At 39.6% G+C, this 23,873-nt stretch overlaps 1 protein-coding gene across 1 annotated transcript; it reads left to right on the top strand.

Annotated features, from left to right (window-relative positions):
* Window positions 1-77: 77 nt before the first annotated feature.
* On the top strand, window positions 78-15,659 carry LOC143891594 (Rab3 GTPase-activating protein non-catalytic subunit). The gene is made up of 8 exons (XM_077396103.1): window positions 78-575; window positions 6,328-6,462; window positions 6,775-6,966; window positions 7,593-7,654; window positions 7,805-7,962; window positions 8,928-9,076; window positions 9,199-9,339; window positions 15,340-15,659. The coding sequence occupies exons 1-8, from the start codon at window positions 225-227 to the stop codon at window positions 15,523-15,525; spliced, it is 1,374 nt and encodes a 457-aa protein (XP_077252218.1). The 5' UTR covers window positions 78-224; the 3' UTR covers window positions 15,526-15,659.
* Window positions 15,660-23,873: the final 8,214 nt, after the last annotated feature.

The raw sequence follows: 23,873 nt of genomic DNA, 5'->3' as shown, positions 1-23,873 counted from the left end.
ATCCTACAGTGGGGCGAAAAAATCATCTCCCTTTCCCATAATTTTAACAAATAAACAACAGATGGGTGGACCTGACTGAAAACCGGGTAGCGGCAAAACCAGCTTGCTCCCTTTCTCACGTCATCTTATTACTCCCTCTCTTTTTTTTTCTTCTGAAAAAGAAAAAGAAAAAAAGCTGCTGTTTTCCTTCTCGATCTAATTGAGATTCACGAGATAAAGAAAAAATGGCGATGCGAACGCATGTGAGAGAGCTAGGGTGCGTTGCCTGCGAGGAGTTATCTGAACTGGGAGCCGGTAAGGAAGGTTGGCTCGTCAACGATCCTTCCATCCTTTTAACCCTAGATTCCCATTCCCATTCCCTCGCCCTCGCCAACAAATCCCTCCTCCTCCTCTTCTCTTGGGATCATCATCATCATTACACCCCCATCAAGATCCGGCCTTCTCTCTCCCCCACCGACGGCTACATCTCGGCCCTCCAATTCCTCATCTTTGAAGATCTCCGCGTCCTGGCCGTTGGAACCTCCAACGGTTATTTTCTCATCTACTCTTTAGAAGCCGATCTGATCCACAGACAGGTAGAATCAAATTATCGTAGAATCATGAAGAGATCGGATTTTAGTTTGGTTCTGTTTATTGCTCTTATTACTCAAATTTAGGGCTTGTACGATTTTGTTACCTTTTATTTCGTTAAGCATACAATGAATTTAAGTCTTCTACCGTAGAGGTGCGCACCCCTGGTGTTGGGATACTAAGTTGTTTAAGGGCCTAGCCCAATGTGTTCCATTAGTTCTCGTGCTTTGACCTTATTGTTTCATTACATAACATTTGGTATTAGAGCCTACATCATGCCTCGTTCGTTTATCTGATCGCAATAGTAGTATGCGATTAAATATAACCCCTATTTCGTTCCATATAATTCTCTAGAAATGACACATCGGAGAACCTGGCTACACAAATCGATATAAATGAGACGCACCGGAGAACCTATCAACAATAACAATCATGAACTCACATTTCATAAGTGTCTTGACAATAGGGGAATACATGACTGTATTGGGAGTTTGACTTTTAATGTACACACTTACTTTGCACCATGTCACACAAACTGTCCCCACATTATCCCCATCTAGTACAGTTTCACTGTGCTCACTCGCCTTCATGAGATTGTGCAATTCTCCTCTCATGTGAATCACTTTCTTCACCATTTCTTTGTTCAGGCTTCAGAGTCAGTTATATTCTCATCGTTTATTGGGTTTGCTAGGTTAGGTTGAGGATCGAATGTCCTACACAGACAATTGAATGATCCATGACTCAGTTCATCACATTTGAAATATTGAGAGGTGGTATTTTTCGATTTGGATCTTAGAAGTCCACGAACCGTGCTTGTCTCACCTACCAACAGTCTTGTGACGATGCTCTTAGAAAGGAGCGTGGGGTTGAAACGACTAGCCATGGGGTCTCTAATGGATGAACTAGCGGAGCCTCTATTAGTGTCCTTTCGCCTCGCCTTGCCTTGCACAAGTGGATAGGCTAGGTGTGTATTTCGAGGTGTTACGGCGTTTTTAGGAGCCTACAGCATGGTATGTATGCTAATGCGATTAAGGGCTACTCTAATATATGCTAACATGTCTAAGTGCTGGCCTAACACAACCTGAGTGCATTGTTTCCAAGTTCCTCGGGGTTGGAATCGTCCTGGCCCCTGATCTGGAGCCTTGGCCCTATTTTCCATGGTTTGACGAGGGTGATCAATGTGCTGGAGAATCTTGCATGCACTGGTGGTGCTACTAGGGGTGAACATGGTTCCGGTTCGAACCGAGGAACCGAACCGAACCGGCACATATGGTTCATTCGGTTCGGTTCCATATTTATATGGTTCGGTTCCGGTTCTGATATCCTGGAACCGATGGAAATTCGGTTCGGTTCTGGGTTTGGGATCCCGAAACCGAAAACCGAACCGAGAACCGACCCTCACCTTAAAACCCAATGCCTCATCGCTTGATAAAATCACCCCACCCCCTTTTAATTCACCCCTCTTTAACGTGTTGCCTTTAAAATTTTAATTCACCCCCCAAATTTGTGCTTGATTATTCCAAATTTGTGCATGTTTGTAGGTCATATATAATTTTTGCATTGCCCGAATTTGTGCCTGATTATGCCAAATTCGTGCATGTTAGTCTTTGTAGTTCATATATAAACAGGACTGAACCGATTATAAATACGTTTAGGCAAAATATCTACATTTGGTGAAGGTCGGGTAAACCCAGAACCGAACCGAACCGATTATATATGGTTCTGGTTCGGTTCGGTTCCAAACATATATGGTTCGGTTCTGGTTCCAATTTCAGGGAACCGATTATATATGGTTCGGTTCTGGGTATACCCCAAAACCGAACCGAACTGAACCATGTCCACCCCTAGGTGCTACAACACCTAAGCAGAAAAATAGGGACACCAAACTAGTTAACTCACTGCTAGCTGACCTGGGATAGACCCTACGACCTAGGACAACGCTAAAAAACACAACTACTCTCAAAAGATCCCCTATTAGACAAAAACAACTAATCTAGACTCTAACGAAAATTTGACCAAACACTTAGAGGACTGAAATTGAATGAACTCCGTAAGGGATCTGAGTTCTAAGCTGTAATTTCGAATTGGTGCAAACCTGTAGGGTTCGCAGATGACTTTCTTGGAATTTAGGTTCATAAAAAGGGTTCCGATTCAATAAAGCAACAACATGCATTCCCAAATCGGCATTTTTGTTTGGAAATTAACAATTTCATTAATAATCAGAATAGGGACAAGACGTCCCACACCAAGTACATAGAATTGGAACTCAAAACAATTACAGAACCTGCAAAAGTAGGTAATTTTAAGAAGCAACAACCAACATGCACTCCCTAAGTACTCCTTCCTTTGCTAGGATGTCCGCTTCCTCATTAGCCGATCTCCTTCGTGTTCATTCTTGGGCCCCATTAATCTTATTAGATCTGAAATTTCAGCTATTAACCCTTGAATCCTCCAAGGACCCCTTGAAGCATTTGCTGCCCAACTAATTGCATTAGCTGAGTCCCCTTCCACAATTAGCTGCCTCATGTCATGTTCAAAGGCCCATTCGAAGACCAAATAGAAGGGCTCTTATTTCTACCTCGTTTGCATCACATTTTCCTGCTGGCCCTGAGTAGGACATGATGGTTGCTTCCTTTTCATCCCTTATCAGACCCCAATCCCAGCTTTACCTGAATTTCCTATTGAGCTCCCATCAATGTTCAGTTTCACCCAACCCGTGGGCGGTGGCTTCCACTTCGGCTATGGTTTAGACCGAATAGTTCTGTCCCATATGATCGCCCACTAGTTACGTAGAATATCAGTTAGACCATGTGCTTTTACCCAGGAGATGATTTCCATTCTTATATCCGCTGTAACTCGATTTGCACTCCTCATTTCCTCAAAGATCCGTCTATTGCGTTCTTTCCAAATGTTCCAGACAATGGCATATGGGATGGTTTTCCATAGCATCCTCCCTAAGTCCCCATAGCATTCCCAAATCGGCATTAGATAGACCATGATAATCAAATTCAGCCAAGGTTCTTTGTAAAAATTCTAAGCTTTGGATTTTAGTCATCAAAGATAAATTTAACAACCCAGACAAGTTCCATACAATAAGTCCTAAAGAAAAACAACAAACTAATGGAAAATAAAATAAGATCTCAATTAAGCATCTGTCTTGCCAGCTGGATCTATAAAAGTCTACCTAACTATGACCCAAATGATATCCAATCGGGATGGAAAATTATGAATGATAATATTACCTGGGTAGAGTGTTAAAGGTGATAAGGGTAGGGCTAATTTGGTTAAATAGGGGTGTAGGAAGAAAGACATGAGAAGGTTTAATGGGCAAGATTGTGGGGAGTAGGTTATAAAAAGTAAGGGAAAATGGAATTGGTACCTGGGATGGATGACGTGTTGCGCTTCGCGCTTTGACCGTGCATGGTTTTAAATTTCGACCGAAATCCAAAATTTCGGATTTTGGTGAGGTAAGAAACGAAATGGGTACCGAAACCGAAATTCCCTAAATAGAAATTTCGGTAATTTCGTCGAAACTTATAATAAAATAATAATTTTTTATTGCGTTAAAGAATTTCAATCAAATTTCGTCCTAAAAAACCTGGATTTCATGCGGCAATATCAAATTTCGCCCGAAATTTTGGGATTTCGGCTGAAATTTCGGTTTCGGATAAGTCCGAAATTTTAGCCGAAACCGAAATTTAAAACCATGTGACCGTGCACTGCATGTATTGTGCAAGAGGCGAAAGAGAGGAAGCGAGAGTGAAGGGATGAAGGGCTGATCACAACCAAGGTAAAGAGAGGGAAAGAGAGTAGAAAGTAAGATCCAAAGAAGGGAGGAAGAGAGAAAGGGGAAGAAATGGTGTTGTCTTATAAAACCAATCAAGGGATTGAGAAAAAAGAGAGGACAAGGAGGGGAAGGGATGAGGCTGCTGCAATCCCTAGCCATGGAGGTGAGAGGAGCGGAGGGGAAGAAGAAACAGAAAAGAAAGAAAAGGAGGAGAAGGAAGGGAGGGAAAGAAAAGAGAAGATATGGAGCGAGGAAAAGGAGAATAAAGGGTTGGGGGTGCTTCTAGGAGGGAGGGAGGGAGGGAGGGCTTGCGTTGGCACAATGGGGGGATTTCTTTTCGTCCACTGAATTCTAGGGTTAAGGAGGGTGTTATGGGGGCTTACATAGAGAGGAGTGGCTGGGCATAAGTGATGGGCCATAGTGTACGCCAAGGTTATTGGCGTGGGGTGGGGGTTAGGAGAATGGGTTAAAGGGTTTAATTAGTAGGCCATAGGAGTAGCCAATCAGATAGTGGGAGTGGGAGGGTAGGAGAACGGGTTAAAGGGTTCAATTGGTGGGCCATAGGGGTACCAATAGGAGAACGGGTTAAAGGGTTTAATTGGTGGGCCATAGGGGTAGCCAGTAGGATATAAGAAATGGTTTAGGGTCTTTTACTGATGGGCCATGGTAATAAGCAAATAAAATTGGCTAGTGTCATGTGGACATCTCCCACATGGCCACTTCTAGGATTAATAAAACATGAACTATAACTCTAAATAAAGCCAAAATAAAATAAGAATACAAGGTTTGTCAGTGAACAAATAAATCACTGTGGTGTATCACATCATTACTATATGTGTTGGCTCCCAGGCCATATTATATCACTGAGTTATGTGTTCATTTTCCTTTTTCCGGGTAACAAGCATCCAAATAGGAGGAATACTATTTTTAGTAAAAAGTTCTTTTCATGTTTGTTGAACCAAATAGCTAAAATAGTTTTTAGGAAAGTAATGGTAAGGAGAAGCCTTTATGGGGAAAGCCCTTTCTATATTGCCATCTAAACAGGCCCTTAAGGAAAATAGAAAAGAATAATTACAAATGGGGCAGCGTTTGCCCCACAATAGAGACTATTTAAGAACATCCACTACAATTGGGGCAGCGATTGCCCCACAATAGAGACTATTTAAGAACACCCGCATTAGCGAGGGTGTCAGCTGCATCATTAGCATTACAAGGAATGTGCAAGAAGGGAAATATATGCTGATGGTGGGCAGATCTCTCTTTGATTTTGTCAATAATTAAAACCAGAAAATCTCCATGGCCCAGGGAGGTAACCCTTGCCCAAGATCTAACAATGGGTGATAAGAGTGGCATGGAAATCTTTGCCACAGAGTTGGAGGCCTGTCAAGAGAGGATGGGCTTTGCTTCGTTGGAGTCCGTTCTTCCGATCGACTCTGAATAAGAGAACAATAATCCACTTATGATTTCTCACCACTCCCAATATGAAAATCACAAAGTTCACAACTGTTGAATTTGGAAGACATGCAAAAACTAAAAATGTATCAACAAGTATATGTGCATGTGTAAAAATTATACAAGATAAGAATAACATGGATATCGGATATACATATATATGCACAATCTCTTTTGCAAATTAAGAAGATTTCCGTACCAAATGTGTATACACATGCCACTCCTGACCTCTGCCCCTATTTGTTCTTTCTATGCTCTTTTCTTCTTTATACTGACATTGATGATGAATAATTGTTTATCTTACCCAGTGATTTTGCCATTAGGTATCTGGTCTAGTGTAAATCCTTTCTCCACAATGAGAATTTTCCTTGTTTTTTTCCATTGTTATGCCCCACCATTCTTGGAAGTAATTTTAGCTAATTCAGATGTTCATTTTCTTGTATTTTAACTTGTAAAAGTCATCCTACGACCACATGGATCATTTCTAGCTTGTTTTGCTGAAGCTTTCATGCATGTAGATGATACATCCTGGACGCATTATACGGTTACAAGCCCGTGGGTTCAAACATCGTTTTACACAAGATGCATCTTCAGAGGAGGTCTGCATTGTTATGCCTGGTGTAATTGCACGTTTTGAGGGATCAGTTATTCAGGTATGCTCTTCTTTCCCAGCGTATATAGTTAGCGTTTCTGATAGGTAGTGTTGTACTTTACATTTCCGACAACAGATTTTGATCTTGTCGTGTAAATTTGCTCTTTAACAAGAAAGTAAACCACATATTCTCCTCCTCAAGGGGAAACATATTTCACATTTTCACTTAAAAAGAGGAGCATAATGTAGGGGCTGGGTCATTTCCACTTTTACTTCATTTATGTTTTTGTGGGTTACCATCTTAATATCTTTTTGACTTCAGAAGTTTAGGTAGGTTTATGAGCCTAACATGTATTCCACATTTGAGATACAGAGCTTACTGCAGCGTTGGTTACAAGAATCACGTTCGCTTTTTTGGGGACAAAAACTGCAAAAAAGAGAACCAGAAGATGGGGGAAATTCATATGGGAGATTAGCTTATCAGCTCTGGAATGTTAGCAAGTTTGGATCATGTGTTGATGCGTCAATCACTGGGATAATGCCTCCTCCGCTGATGGAACTTCAGGTGAAATACCTTCTACTAGATACTATTAAATCTACACATTGTTCCATAGCAAAAATGTATAGTATATGCAATTTTTTTTTTTTGAAATATAATCCTCTCTGATAACCAAATTATAATAATTTCCATGGATACTTTTTTTCTTAGGGATATGCTAGGGTCCATCGCAAAAGGCATTTCGCGGAACGTCCGTTGCATGAGAGAGCAGCAACCTCATGAATAATGACAAAATCTGTTGGAAAGCTTCCTCATGAATAGTGGAAAAAATCTGTTGGAAAGTGAGCCTATGTAAAAATCAATCTGTTGGAAAGCTACCTCATAAATAATGACAAAATCTGTTAAAAGTGAGCCTATGTGGCGGCTTTCTCATGCAACAGACATTCCGCGAAATGCCTTTTGCGATGGACCCTAGCAAATCCCATTTTTTTTATCTTCCATATCAAAGTAATGTGGTCAATGCTTTCAAGGCGGCTACTACAAATATATGGATATTTTATTCCTCTCTTGCATTTCTGCCCCTCTAAAGTTCACCATCTACTATTGTTGCTGCTGATTTGTTTGATGACTATAATGAAAGCTTTCTGAAGGTTTATTGGTTTTTGAATTCAGCTGCTTTTATTGTTGGGCAGTCAAGACAACGTTACTATTGTGCAGTTACCATTGGAGAGGATGCTGTGATTTCAGCTTTCAGGTGAGTGTTTTTGCAATCTGAAATATTTTGTCTAGTTTATTTATTTTAGCATAATTATACTAGAAAATTTTCACTTGTATTTCTTGTTTTGGTAGTTCCCATCGGTCACTATTGCATTTTGTATGTTAACTTGCATTGGGTATGACACAGGCTTTCTGAAGACAGGAGCAGGTCTTTAGTTGGAACTATTCTGTCAAAGGTTGTACCTGCTACATTTTCGACAATATCTTCTTTTTCCAAAATGATTTGGCGGAGTGGGCAACCCTCGACAGGAAAATCAGAAGTGGCACCTCAGCCATTTGCTAAAGGTTAGAATTTAGTTTGTTTCTTGTATTATGCAGTTTTCACAAAAAAGCTCCTTCACCCTTATGCATCCCTTGGGGTCCGTTTGGATGTACGTGATACTAGTACTGCTACTAATAATAATAAGAATATAATGTTTAATTGGTAGTATGCATGTACCTTATAATTTTTGCGAGTGTTATTATTTATATGCAATCATGTTTTTTCTCACAAAATAGTACTTCAAAGAAGTGCCAGAAACCCTGTACAGGACAGTAGACCAAGTCCCATAACCATGTGGTTTACCCTCTTCTGTTTTCAGGTCTATGTGGTTTCTTACAATCCCATGTATGAAATGAAGTTACTTGTGAAATCCTCCCAAATGAACCAATTGAACATACAATCTGTTTTCTCAACTTTTTGGTTTAAATTATGGAATCCTCCCAGATAATAACTTGCCTGTGGTGCTCTTGCTTACGATAAAACTTGCAGTTCTTCGCTGTAGAAGTAGAAAAACGGCTCTTCCAACACTTTATAAATTATAACCTGTCATCAAAAATCTAGTTTTTCACTTGATAATATCTCAGAAACTTGTTTCATCTTCCACACGGCAGCAAGATCGGACCTGTCCTTACATATTATACTACTTTATTTAACTTGATTCAATCGAAAAACGGATTTCCTAACACTTTATAACCTGTCAACAAAAAAATACTTTATTTAACTTGATTCAATCGAAAAATGGATTTCCCAACACTGTATAACCTGTCAACAAATATCTAGTTCTTCACTTGATAACATCTCAGAACCTTGTTCATCTTTCACATGGCATCAGACTTGTTCTCACATATTATACTGCTTTATTTAACTTGATTGAATGGAGACTCATTCCAGGCTATGGTAGCTTGCATTCTATTTACCTGAAAACTCAAAACTGTCAAAATTAACATGAACTCATTGGCTGATTTCCTGGCAATATAAATTGTGGCAGCGTCTCCTTTGACGTGTTTGAAAGATCACCCCAGGAAGGGACAGAAGCTCACTCTGTCTCCCAGTGGTTCATTGGCTGCTGTTACGGATTCACTTGGTCGTGTTTTGCTACTTGACACTCAAGCACTTGTTGTTGTGCGACTATGGAAGGTTTTCACTCACCATCCAACGAATGTCCCTTGAGATAGCCATATTCTTTTGTGGCAATGGATTTGATTATCCTCATTTAAAAAAATAAACATAAAAATGGATTTGATTATCCTCTATTTCAGGGATACCGTGATGCGTGCTGCCTTTTCATGGAGATAAGTAGTGGAGATATTGCGTCATCAAGTTCAGCTTCCTATGAACAGTCAAAGAGTGATTATTGCTTGTGCCTTGCTATTCATGCTCCACGAAAAGGAATAATTGAGGTACTGCTCAGTATTTTACACCCTGGAAGAGATCTTTCCTCTTTGATTTAATTTTTTTCCATTCAAAATGTTGAAGACCATTCAAAATGAGTAAATGGGCGATGAGGCACACATCCTTTTACAAAATAGAATTCTATTTTGCGGAAATTGTTAGGTTTTCTTTTATTTTGAAGGTGTATCAGCTAATAAGCTGGTTTGCTTCCCACTTAAACTGTGTTGAAAATTCCAACAAATCAAATGTTCAAATTTCAAACAGTAAAAAACTGCGTAATAGTTACGCACAGTCACAAACTATAAAATCCGAAGTCTTTATTATTTTCTTGTTTGTTTTTATATTTCTTTTGTTGTTTTCTTGATCATGTTTGGGGACATCTCATCTATATATTGTATCGTTGCTTCTCTTCTTTTATGAAATATCTAAAAATTCCAACAAATCAAATGTTCAGACTCCAAACAGTAAAAAATTGTGTAATAGCTACGCACAGTCACTAACTATATTTTGTATCTTTGCTTCTTTGCTTCTCTTTTCTTTTATTGAATATCTTTGTATCTCTTAAATACCATTCAAAAAAAAAAATTCTTTGTATCTCTTAAAAAGGGAAAAAAAAACTGTTCAGACAAAAAAGGCTATGGAATAATGGTGCAAACCTAGGCCTCAAAAGTGAATTTAGGAGCATAAATGAGTTCTAATTTCAATAATAGCATAACTATACATTCCAAAATCAGATTAACCGATCATACTAATCAAATCAGCCATGGTTCTTTTAGAAATTATACCCTTTGGATTTCATTCATCAAATAAAAATTAAACAACCCAGGCAACTTCCATACAATAAGTCCAAAAGGGAAACAACACCTAATCGGAAATAAAATTCAGATCATAACTAAAAGTGTGTCATAACAATTCAGATCTATGAAAGTCTACCTAACTATGGCCCAAATGATATCCAATAGAGGTAAGAAAATAATGAGTGATAATGTGATCTGGCTAAGGTATTAAGTGTGACAAGGGTAGGGCTAAATAGAGAAAATAGTGGAAATATGATGGGAAAGGTTTAGGGGCAGGGGCTGTTGGGATAGACTGCTAAAATGAATAGAATATGATCCTTACCTGGGAGTGTCATGCCAGATTTCCTGTCTTTAATCATCCGCTGCGGCCTGCAGGTAATGCCCGAGATGAGAAAGAGAGAAAGCTAGAGTGAGGGAAAGAATGATTGATCTCAGCTAGGACAAGGGGAGATGAAGGTAAGAATCATAAAGATCAAGACCAAAGAGATTATGGTCATGAAACGATCAAGATCAATAAGAGAAAGGAATATAAAAAATCAAATTCCAATAAAGCTCAAGATCACGATCAAGAAAAGAAAGGTGATGAAGATCCAAGAAAGATGAAGATCAAGAAAAGGGGGAAAGATAGAGGGAAAACATGTTGTATTGATTGCTTATTTGTCCTGTGCATGCCGCTTTACACCCTAATTTGTGTTAGAATGCTTTACCGAAGCAGGCTTTCTATCATGCCTCATTTTGGATTCAAGGTTGGGAACCTGGATCCGAACCCTTTTCGCTTTGAGCTTGCTTGGTTGGAAGAGCCTAGATGAGTGAGAAGTTAGATGGGTGGTGTGTGGAAGCCATAGTCTAAAGTCTGACAAATTTAGATTAGGCCTGAAACTTAGATTTGTTAAAGATAAACACTATGCTGTGGGCTAAGGATTAGAGAGGTTCGTTAGATATTAGGAAAAAGGAGTTTTTGAGGCATATTGATCATCTGGATGAGAAAGATGAAAGTATGTGTTTGATTGAAGTAGAGCTGACTGAAAGGAGTATCAGCAAGGAAAGCTATAACATGATCGTTCTTCAAGATGAGATGAACTGAAGGCAACAATCTAATCTACGTGGATTAAAGATGGGGACAGCAAGGAAAGCTATAACATGATCGTTCTTCAAGATGAGATGAACTGAAGGCAACAATCTAATCTACGTGGATTAAAGATGGGGATAAGAATATGACTACTTTCACGGGATTTCAAGTTCTAAAAGAAGATCTGATAGTATCCATTCTTTAGTATTCGACAAAGCTAGGTGTGATGAACAAGGTTCCATTTTTTAGTTTTTACCGGTTGGGATGGTATTACTTCTGATTTAGATTGATCAGGGTGACTGAGAAACCGGAATCCCATTTTAGAGTGGAAGAAGTCAACACCACTCTGGTTTTTCTTAAAATGGAGAGGGTCCCTGGGCCAGACAGCTTTTGCTTGGTCTTTTTAGGAGTGTCGGGAGGTTGCTTGAGGCGATTTGATGGACTTGTTCGAGGCTTTCCACGAGGATTTTTTGCTTGACAAGGGAACCTGAGTGTCGCTCATTGCTTTTATCCCCAAGGTGGCTGATTGTTTCTCGTATTTGTGGCCGGCTAGCTTGGTGTGCTGTGCCTATAAAGTTCTGGCTAAGGTTCTTGCTAATCGGTTCAAGAAGGCTATAGGCAATGTTAATTTGCAGACTCAATGCTTTCATTCATGGACTTTATATCCTCGATAGAGCGTTAATTGCTAATGAAGCAATGGACTATTATAAGCGGTTTAATAATAAATGAGTAAATTGGGCATGGAGAAGGTTTATGATCATGTGGAATGTGGTTGCTTGGACTACTTGATGAGCAGGATGGGGGGGTTTGGTTTTTGGTGGTGGATTTGGATGCGCAGGTGTCTCTCCTCTGCTTGGCACTCTATTCATGGTTGTGTATCTTCTAGTGGGTTCTTTAAATGCTCTTACTGTCTTCATCAGGTAGATATGTTGTCTCCCTTTCTATTTACGCTCATGGAGTCTGAGTAGAATGATTGATAAAGCCATGATAGTGGGCTGATTTTTGGTTTTAGGTATGGATCCCCTGGGGAGGAGATATCTCATTTGCAGTACATGGATGATACTTTGCTGTTTACCAACCCCGAGGTCGAAAAAATCAAGAATTTGAAGGTGATGCTTCGTTACTATTTTATGGTAATGGGACAGAGAACTAATTTCACTGAAGTATGTGATGATGGGCATCCACATTAGTGAAGAGGAAAGATCTAGCTTTGCCAGGAATGTTGGATGCAGGGAGGGGTTGATTCCTAATATTAGTTTGGGTTTCCCACTTTTTGGGGGACAACGTGGCATGAAGCTTTGGGACCATGTTATTGGTAAGGTTGTCTACTTGGAAACCCCCTTTTCTTGGGAGGGGGATAACTCTGGTAAATTTGGTACTTGCTAATTTGCCTTTATATTACATGTCATTGTTCAGTTGCCCGACGAGTGTGATCATGAGTATCGAAAAATTGTAGAGGAACTTCTTTTGGAAGGATTCTGAGGAGTGTAGAAAGTTCCATTTAGTCAAGTGGGAGGATGTCTGCAGGCTTACTTCGGGGGGAGTCATAGGCCGTTGGAACTTTAAAGCTATGAATAGAGCTTTGTTGGGTGTCTTTGGAGGTTTTGGTCTTAGTTGTGGCTTGCAATGATCGAAGAGAATTACAGAGCCACCTTTGGTGGTTCGTATTCCACTGACCACTACAGGGCTAAGGGGTTCACATTTTGGAGAGATATTAGGAACCTTTTGACTTTGTTTTATAAGGGGGACCAGGTTTAGAGTTGGCAAGAGGGTCAGATTTTGTTTTGGCTTGATTAGTGGTGTAGCAATTTGTCCCTTAGAGAGGTTTTTTTCAGATATTCATTGTGGCTTCTAAGCATCGTATATGTGTCGAAGATTCCTTCGGTAGGTTTGAGGGCTGAGTGGATTGAAAAGTCCAGTTTCAAAGACATTTCTTTGACAGAGAGGTCATAAGACTAAGTTTATGACCAAGTTGGTTTTTTTATTAAAGGGGCAGTAAAAGAGAATTTATTTGAGGATTTGAACCAATGCACTGTGAACCATTGTGCATTGTGCCTCGTTGCAGATGAAAGAGTGTATCATATTTTCGTTCATTTCAGATATTCTAGCGAGGTTTGGGCATTTGCCCTTACCCTGTTTGATATCTCCTGGGCATATTACAGATTTGGTGGAGCGGTGGGTCTTTGCCCCTTGGCCTCAAAGTGCGTGAATCCTTTGGAATTTTGCCCTTCTGGCCATGCTCTGGACCAACTGGAAAGAGAGGAACAATTGCATCTTTAATTGCCATTCCAAGAACATCTTGTCTATTTATTAGGTAGTTGTTTCTCGCATTGTTCGATGGGTAGCCATTCTCCATAGGTTGTCGATAGAAGTTGTTGCCTGTTGGATTGTCACTCTCAAGCCATCTCCTAGGTGGTCCCCTCCTTTTGGGCCCGTTAAGCTGAACTTTGATAGATCCAATATTGGGAGTCCTAGGCCAATTGCTATTTGGAGACTTCTTTGTATTTCCAATACCAAAATGATATGTGATTAGTCGGGTCCTATTGGCAAGAATGATTCTCAAGAAGCTGAAAGTTCATGCTGCCGTGCTTGCAAATTTTCGGCTTATTGGCCACTGTGAATTTAATCACCTGATAGAAGGTGCCTTGCCCAATGTGATTTGGTGGATAGAAGTGGATGCAACTTGGATGCTTGCCAATGCAATTGATGAGGTCCTGGATCATACTTAGTCCCTGTTTGTTTTAGATTATGACAACCGATTGTAGTGACCCCGATCGATTATTGGAGCGAAAATACTAACTTTGAGTCCAATAATCAATTGGGGACTCCACAATCGGTTGTCATAATCTAAAACAAACAGGCCCTAAGGGGCGTGATGTGTCTTTCCAGCATATTTGGCAATCAGCATATAGCGAGGCTTGCTGGTTGGCCCCCTCTGAATTGGATAGGCCGAGTTCGGAGACTTTTGATTTCTTGCCTCCTTGATGATTTTTTGTTCTGGTTTTTTTTTCTATCCTTTTTTTGTGTGGCTTTTTTTTTACCATCTTTGTCCCCAAACTTTGCTCTCTCCTTTTTAATAAATTTGTTGGGACCTATGAACAAAACAAGGGGATTACCAAATATTATATTATGCAGTCCCATCCATTGCTTCGTGAAAGTGGATAAAGATGTTAAAGAAACCCTGAATTTCACTCCCCTGTGTTGCTACTGCTGACTCGCCCGAGTCGACTCTTTTTCACCTTGGCTGCATTCTTGTCCGAAGTCCACACTTTGTCCTACAAAGTCAATGACAACTCTTTCCAACTTTCCAAAGTCATGATCATGTCAATCGAGTACTCAACCGCATTTTGACTATCTGTATTTTGTAACATTGAGCCCAAGCATCTTGGTGGTGGTTGCATTTCAGGTGTGTAGTGCAACTTTGTGGTTTTTGTGTGTTTTTTTTTTCAATCATATTTCAAGATGATACGATGATAAATCATGAATTCCACATGAAGCATCACTTCATTTGTATCAGTTGATCAAGATGTCAAAGAAATAAGAAGTTACAAATCAAAGCCATATTGTTTGACTCAATCCTGCGTAAATTTTTGGTTGATGTAGTACTATATTGGTAACATCAATTTACCTTCTGTAGCATAGCATGGCACTGAATTTGATTTTTCAATAATTATGAGAAGTGATATATTCACCCCCTTTTCTTCCCCGGGCCACCCCTTCTCTAGCCAATTTGTGACTACTCTTTTTACACTACCAGAGGGGTGACCCGCGGAAGAAAAGTGGGCAAATATATCATTTCCCATAATTATTTTAGGGCGATGGTATCCCCCCCGCGCAGTACGCATTCGCCTCCCTTTTAACGTGATTTGACGTCAAGAAGCGTTAAAGTTGCCCACTGTTCACGTTATAAGGAGGGCGAATGCGTACTGCAGATGGGGTGAAAATTTCGTCTCCAAAATGCTTGGAGTCCCTATCAAAGCCTTTACAACCTTAATTGGTTCATCCCCCTTATTTTATGATCAGATTAAGCTATGCAGTCCAGAGTCTACAGCTATTACAAAATTTGATGTGAATGTGATTGGTAGTAACAATAGCTTGAATTTAGTGTCTTTTGTTAGACTTCTTAAACAACGTTCATGCAGGTTTGGAAGATGCGAACCGGACCTCGTCTTCTAACCATTCAATGCCCCAAAGGAAGCAAAATCCTGCAACCTGCGTACAGGTTTGGATCATCTTCAATTTCCACATCATCCTATGTTCCGTTGGAAGTTTTCCTTTTGAATGGTGACTCTGGACAAATATCAGTATTGAACAGTTCTGTCAGTTGATTAGATAATCTTTTCCCAATCTTTATTCAATCAAGGAATTAATGCCTGTCTGCTTTGTTCTTGCCTTTTGGGGTGCTGATCATACTTATTTGTAATTATTTTTTATATTGCTTCATCTTCCTTTTTCTCAAAAATCTTTTTTGCTCAATTTGCTTGCTCATCTTCTCTGAAGCAACGCTTATCAAATGAATGGTTCAAATTAATCAAAGGTGGGACGCACTGTACTGTAGAAGAGAATGAGATCTTTCCCTCGCGGAAGCATTCCTCTAGCATCCAAATCTGTCATATAGCATGTGATTTAGAAATGTTTCATCAACTGGTCTTGGGAAGTCAAAAACGTTCAATAGGGTTTATGGAAGGGAATGAACAATTGGGTATTTCAGCAACTAGTCTTGGGAAGTCAAAAACATTCAATAGGGTTTTTGGAAGGCAATAGGGTGTTTAGGGAAGAGCGGCTTCAGATGGGAAGAATCTCTTTTCTTTTTGATATGTATGGGAAGAATATCACTTCAAATAATTGGAGTAATCCAAGGAAGCAGGATTCTTTCCTGGGAGCCTTCGATTCCTACTTCGATTCCCATTTCGATTTCTGCTTTCGATTCCCGCTCTGGCAACCTTTAGTAGGATTCTTCTCCGGGAGCCTTCGATTCCTGCTTTCGATTCCCATTTCAATTCCAGCTTTTGATTCCCGCTCTGGCAACCTTGGAGTAATCTTCACAGAAGAATTCTATTAAAAAAATTTAGAGATGTGTTCTGTTGCGCAACTCTGTCGTCGGTAAAGGAAATGGAAAGAGGTTCTTTTTGGCTAAAAGATGAAATTCCGGGCATTCTGTTGCCATATTTTTAAAATCTGATGATCCTACGTAGATTCCATTTTGCTGATGTGTAACGTCAAAATCCAAGCTTATATTAAGGTATGGACATCGAAATGGGATGGAAAACTTATACTGTGGTATGGATGGCGAAATGGGATGGAAATGAAGCCTTCGGTAAGCATCAAGAGTATCAATGTTGACGATACACAAGCCATTAGAGATGAAAGGTGGAGATTGGATCTATTTTTTTGGGTTCCATTAGCATCAACGACTCTAATAAAGTCCTGTTTCTTGTTAGGAGCACCGCGAGTGGGACCGCTGGCATGAGATTGGCCTGAACTAAACCGTTCATCATCGTATCGTGGTTTTGGATCCATGACTATTGGGCTTGGGCAGCTCCATCATGGTTTCCTTAGATGATCGGTTTGGATCATGCTAATGTCAGAATCATTCCCCTTGGGTATTATTCGATAGGGCTTTTATATGATGTGCATTTTTTATTTTTTTTGAAAAAGTATGAGCTGGCAGAAGTAATAGTGATGCCCACTTGGTCAGTGATCTACCATTTATTTGCTATCCCTAGCTATTTTGGGTCATACACCAAAAATTCTCTCATAGGCAGTTTCTAAGGCTGTGTTTGGCAACCATGGAAAAAATAATTCATGGAATCTTCATATAACTAGTCTTAAGATAAGATTAGAAACCGTAGGGGAGAGGAATTTGAGAGGGAGTGAGTAAGAAAGGCATGAAAGTGGACTGAAAAATTGGGAAAAAAGAATTCATCAATCGAAGTGTTTTGTCAGGAGAGTGAGGGCGCCTCATCAGAAATGACTGTTATTGGTGTCGTAAGGCGACGCGGTCCAGGTGTCTTGTCACTTTGATTCTGTTCTCCCCTCTCGTTCTTCATGGCCTCAAAGGAACCTTTTTTTTTTTTAGGGGGGGGGGGGAGGGGCCCTCTCTCTCACACACACACACAATGTGCGCGCGCGCACAGACGCACACACAACTGGCCCCACAAATATTTAACGGAATATTTTTTTTTCATGATTGTTAAACATGCCCTAAGCCTTTAATTTGTGGGTGCTTTGCTGATGAATGTTCTTCTATATTTTAACTGTCAGAATCCTTGGAGTGAGGAGAATTTTGGTGCAAGGCCGGTTCATAGAAAGGCCTATTAGATCGTTAACAAGTGCTCCCCACTTGTACTTCTGCCAACCCATGTTTCTTAAGAAAAATGTAAGCATCCATCATATAAAACCCTATTCCATTGGAGACTCTAATAAAATTTCTTATTCAACACATAAAACAAATAAAGACTGGGGAAGCTTGATTTGAAGGTTTTATACTTTGACGACAAAGGCCCACCTATCTACTAATATATTTCATTAGAGAGAGAGAGAGAGAGAAACATGAGATTTATTTTTTTTCCAAACAAGGCATTAAATTAGGGAAGAATTTACTGAAATTCTCAACAGTAAGCTCATTTAATTAACTACAATTAAACAAAGATTACTTTATTACACACGAGAAGATAAGAGTAGTACAACAATAGCGGAAAACATGGCATGTGAGAGTGTGAACCTCTGACGGTAGACGCATTAAATGCCTATGTTCGCGGCGACTCTTTTGCCAACAAGGTTCAACCATGGAGTTTGTGTATAGATATTGCTCGAGTGGTACAATACTTTGAAAAATAAAGAATACTAGTCACCAGGACTTCTCTCTGTGCTTTCCATCTTTCCCATAGTAGTTTGTTCCTACTTTATTTATTCCCTGAAAGAGATACACACCCATTTCACAAGACACCCCATGATGTCATTATGGGAGGAAAAATGAAATCTTATTGGAACTGTTCATTTCTAGTTCATCCTTAAGAACCATTGCACAACCCAGATCTAATGAAATAAGATGAATTGAGACTTATTTGTCGGGAAAGTTGTCTTATTTCCCAAATTTCCTAAATCAATTAGGTGACCTAGTTATTGTGGGAAACTAAAAACATGACACTCTTTAGGTTTTAGAAAACTTAGATATAAAAGATATCATCTCCAACAACTCGTGTGGGAGGTGCAAGACCTAGGTGAGAGATAGAGAGAGAGAGAGTGAGTTTTTTTTGAATGGCAAAGAATTGAATAAATAGGAAACAAAGCTTGGGGAACCGGCGATCGAGATGATCAAGGACAAAGCAAAGAAGAAAGTAGACTACAGAAAAATGCCATATGAGAACCCGTCGAGGGAGGAGGAAGTCGAAAGTTTCCAACATCGCCCTAGAGACTCCCTCGCTAGCTAGTCTACCAGCCTCTCCATTAGCCTATCTTCTAACATGATGAAGAGATGGAGGATCTGGCCACTCGATCCATAATCTCATCAATCCAATGAGCGAACAGTCAAAGGTGGGAGAGACTTCCTTTCGACCATTTTATAACATTATTTTATAACATTAAGGGAGCCATCTTCCACTATAAATGCTAGGCTCTAGCATCCATGGTTTAAAATTTCGGTTCGGTAACCGTTTCGGACCCCACCGAAAACCGAAATTTTGGCGAAATCCGAAATTTGGTAATTTGGTTCCAAATTCCGGACCCAAATCTCGAAATTTCGGACCGAAATTTTACAACACTTTTTTTTTAAAATAAATAATGTCATTAAATCAAAATTTTGGGCCGAAATTACTGAAATCCGAAATTTGGTAAATGGCGAAAAATTGAATTTCAGAAAATTTTGGTTCCGGTCCCCGGTCGAAATTTAAAACCATGCTAGCATCTTAATACCTCGGTAAACCGTAACCTCCACCTCATTAGAATCTGGGAACCGAATAAGGTCTAAGCAATAGACGGCCTCTGCCCACTGCTGGTGCATACCTTAGACCATCCTCACCATAAATCATATGATGACATAGAGCGGAAAGTTTTTATAATATTATAATAAAATAAAAGCTTCTCTCTTGTTATGATGTTTTCCTTCTTTTGTTTTGATTTCTTCTTCAACAGTATTTTGTAAATACGTAATTATCTTGAGTATATCAACTATTTCTTTATTTTCTAATCCGACTATATCATTTCTGTCCTCATTATCTCGATCATCGACAGATCTAGATAAGCCGAGAAGAATCCTAATTTCTCCGGCCTAGAAAACCGAAAAATATTGATCGTCCCTTCCATCTATGTTGTCATTTACTACAGAATATCATACATTAAACAGTATACATTTTTTAAAATTCGAAGACTTTTCCTTTGTGTACACCTACTTCTAGCGACCCCAATTTGTATTAGTAATACTATGGAGGACGTCTCCATCCATGAAGGAATTATATATGAATGCAATTCCTTGTAAGATTCTTTGGTTTGGCAGTGCAATAAAATAATAAAATGTCAACTCCCATGCACACGACAAGACAAAATACAAAAGGTTTTCTAAGCATGTCTTGGGGATTTAAAAAATGGGGGATTCTACAATTTCCTTACGCACGAGACCCGATTTCCTTCTTCCCCACGTAGTTTTTGTGTAGTTTACTCCTTCGAATATTTGTCCTCATTACTCTTGGAATCTCTAAAAGGGAAGGTAGGCCTTTGTTTGTTGTTGGGCACTCTATTTTCTATATACACACACATCAGAAGGAGTGTCCTTTAGCCTGTCACCTAATCTTTAAAAACCAATACCTCTCTTTGACCTCTTCCTCTCCCGAGGATTTTAATGTGTCTTTTCTAAGTAAAGACATACACCCCAAATTCCCTCCAATGTCTTTCTATCAGGCATCGGAAAGTAAATAGTTGGATGATAGGGAAAGGGACAATTTTATAGAATAAGTTATATAGACACTCCCCCCCACCCCCTTTTGAATAATCAAACCCTTTTATTTTTCTTCTGCTTCTTTCCCTAAGCATGCTGTCTTCTATTTTTGCAATCTACTCTCTAGTATAAAATCTTCAACAACATCGAGAGTCAGTCAGCCTTTCCTCCCTTTGTTAAACCATGGTTGCAGCATGAAACGGAAGACGATTCTGTTTTGTTTGTTTATTCTTTGGGAAAGGATTTAGGAGTATAAGAGATCCATGAGATAGGGATTTGGGGCATTTTTGTGTAGCATTTAAAATTAATTTTTTGCGTTAAATGTTTTCAGGAGTGATAGAATGAAGTGCACCCTTGCAAAAATCAGCTTCAAGGGCGCCCCCATTGGTCAATTTCAGCAAAGTCCAAGCCGTTTCCACTTTTTTTTCTGCACCATCATAAATGCACTTTGCTGAAATTGACCAATGGGGGTGCCCTTGAAGCTGGTTTTTGCAAGGGCGCCCTTCATTCTATCATTCCTCAAAATATAATATGCAAAGGGAAGTGATATATCCGGCCCTTTTGATTACTTGTGACACATGTGCAAAAGACAAGTGAGCTCGTATCCCCACGGAATGCAAAAAAGCTGTGGAATTCACCAAATAGTTGCTCAGTTCCACTTTAGTCTTTATTTTACAAACGAAATCCCATTTTGGAAGTGTATTCCATAATTTTATTAGGGACCTATTTTGATGGCATCCATAGGGTCCCTTAATTTCCCAATGCAATTTACTCGTATTCAAAGAGTGTGGGGATTTGCTAGCTAATTTCGCTGAAAGCCATTTCGCGGCTTCCCACGAGATTCAGCCATTTCGCGGCTTCCCACGAGAGAACATCCACTTAAGATGAATCAAATGAATAAGACAAAATATGCTAAAAAGTGAGTATCTGTGGCTGTTCTCTTATGCAAAAGTCAGCCACAAGATGGCTTTCTATGAAATTGCTTAGCAAATCCCAAGTATGTATAAAGCTGTAACCAGCAGTAATTTAATAATAGGTTGGCACAATTTACAGCCACCGGCCATTCTCTTCCAAGGAGGACGTAGGGTCACAGATTCAATCTTGGCTTATCTACCAGGAAAAACAATAAAACAATGTTCGCGTGGCTGCAGATGAGACCAGAAAGTTAGTAGTCTTTGTCTTTTTTAACATCTAAATATATTCCCTTTGTGGGATTATTTATTTCGAAGGTATTTCCATGTCTTCTAAGAGACATAGAATAGAGACAACAGCATAGGCAGAGAAGGTTACTACAAAGAAAAATGTGACATTTTAATTACTCGATGGATGTAGCAAGTCTCCCTCACGAAAGTCTACTGAAAAGAGACAGATGAATATAAAATATCATGGTGAAAAATAGGTATGTGTGGACTTATGTCCATGCTTCTTTGATTGACGATGCTCTATTACCAATCCTGTGCAAAATGAAAGACAATCTAGGATGGTCTTCTACTCTCTCCACACAGAAGCTTTATGTTGACTCCAATGGGGAGAAATAACAACTCTTTAGACTCTATGTATTAGACTATGGATCAACCCAGGCCCATATATAATTACTAAAGGAAATCCTAGGTAGAGTCAGCCTGTTGGTCCTCAAGTAAGCCGCCTTATTGGACTTACATCGGTCCCACACACATTGTTAACCCATCATCACACCCCTTTCAACTTGAAAAAATGTGGCTAAGATATTCCCAGCTCAAAACCTTATCGATCACTTACCTTGAACACATGTGGCTAAGATATTCCTAGCTCAAAACCATATTGATCACTAACCATCTATAAGCCGATCTGAATTACTCTTTACTATAATTAAACATCCTTAATGATCCGTTTTTTTTTTTTAAATCCTAAATATGTGCTATGCAAGCCCTTTAAAATCCTAAATAGTTTAATGGTTTTGTCGTGAATGTATTTCTTTATTGATTATCATTCTCATTTGCGTTGGAACAAAGTTCTTAAAGGACCCTTATTGAAGACATTTAGGTATGAAATATTCTAACTACACTTTCTTTACCCAAATGATTTCTTAATTGGTGATCTTTCCAATTTGCTCTTAGATATTCATCCATTTGCGTCAATACTTCTAATTTTTTATCTTATAATATCAAACATTTCCATGTCTCGTCACTTCATACAATTCACCGGCAGGTGTCTAAATCTACCAACTCTTACATTATGTTAATTAAATCGACTTCATCGACCATCGACCATTGACCATCTAGTCTCTCTGGTGTCATATTGTTTTTATATTCTATTTCTATGTACATCAAGAGGAAAATGACATTTATACTTGGTCAAATGATTCCCCATTACCATGGTCTATGGGAATATGAGATAATGCTAACGTATGTCACTACTTGGAATAAATTTATCTGGAAGCCATTTTACTGGTATAGAGGAAATTCCTGCTTCGTTAAGGTAGCAACTTTCTTCACAGAGTAGATTTAACAAGGAAAGGTTTAGTTTCTTAATGACAGTGAATAGCCTCACGCAACAGATACACGAGTCTACTTCGGATAAATTCAAATTAATTATGAGAGATAATGAGAACAAAGACAAATAACAAAAGAAATTACATTCCAAGAGTTGTGACAACTTTCCATCTAGGATGAAATACCCCCACAGGTAAAATTTATTTTAAAGAAAGGTATTTTTGTCAATGAGTTAGAAATCTGGATTAGGGCTCTTAGCCCTAAAGATAAATAGTAATATTGATTAATTTTTCTCCAGAGAACCTAATCTCAGAAGAAGTTCCAGATGAAAACTGAGAGCTTCCAGAGATTGTTCAGAACAACGGAGAGATTGATTTGACGTAAGAGCCCTAAGGATAAAAAAGTAATACTGATTATTTCGATTTCACAAAGATTATGGTTGTTAAAAATGAGATTTGTTGAGTGGCGGGGGAGATGTGCGAGCGGATCGGATGGGCACAAAAGGAAGGGGGACTGGTAGTGCCTTCTCGCCGCTATCACAACTTTGGCTGGCGGGGTAAGTGTAGAAGATGCCCTCATACTAGACTCAACCCCCCACCCCCACCCCCCCCCCCCCCCCCCCCCCCCCCCCCCACTGCAGGGTGGGAAGGAGAGACTTTCAGGGAAGCCTAATAATGGTAATAGATCAGGAGCATGGTTTTGCATCCCCTGTCAATATCTTAACTTTAGATGGAGGGATGATTGCCGCTGGTGTCATAAGACCAGAGTCCCCTCAAAATGGATCCCTCGTACCAGCTTATCATTTAAAGTTGATACCTCCTGTGGGGATGTCGACCTCTGGCCGGATTCGAGTAATGTCTATTGCCACAAAAATTCAAGGAATCCATCTTTATCTATCTCAGGCAAAGAAGTGGAGGTCCAATTGGGTTCCCTTAGAACCTGCTTATTAGGAGAAAAAAAAGAGAAGCAATGAATCTCTACAGGAGATCTGGCAATGGGCAAAGGAGCTCTAGGGAATTTCTTCTTTACATTGTCCATCACTGCTGACGAGTCATGATGTTCTTTTCATGTTTGAATCAGAATCTCAGGCTTCCCAGATCCTCGCTTTGGGTTCTCTGGCCTTGGGTAACCATTTGCTCTCCCTCTCACCATGGACAAAGAATTTTATTCAAGGAGAAGAAGCTCTTTGGGTTCACTTTTTTGGCATCCCACTACATGCCTGGGCTGTATCAACAGTGGAGGCACTAGGGGGCCTTTTTGGTAAGGTTGTGGA

Source organism: Tasmannia lanceolata, unplaced genomic scaffold, assembly GCF_043159265.1.
Source record: "Tasmannia lanceolata isolate RefF3 unplaced genomic scaffold, GAP_Taslan_0.1 ptg000015l, whole genome shotgun sequence".
In the NCBI taxonomy this organism is placed as follows: Eukaryota; Viridiplantae; Streptophyta; class Magnoliopsida; order Canellales; family Winteraceae; genus Tasmannia; species Tasmannia lanceolata.
Note: the sequence above shows the minus strand (reverse complement) of the source record. Positions and strands in the feature narration are given on the sequence as shown.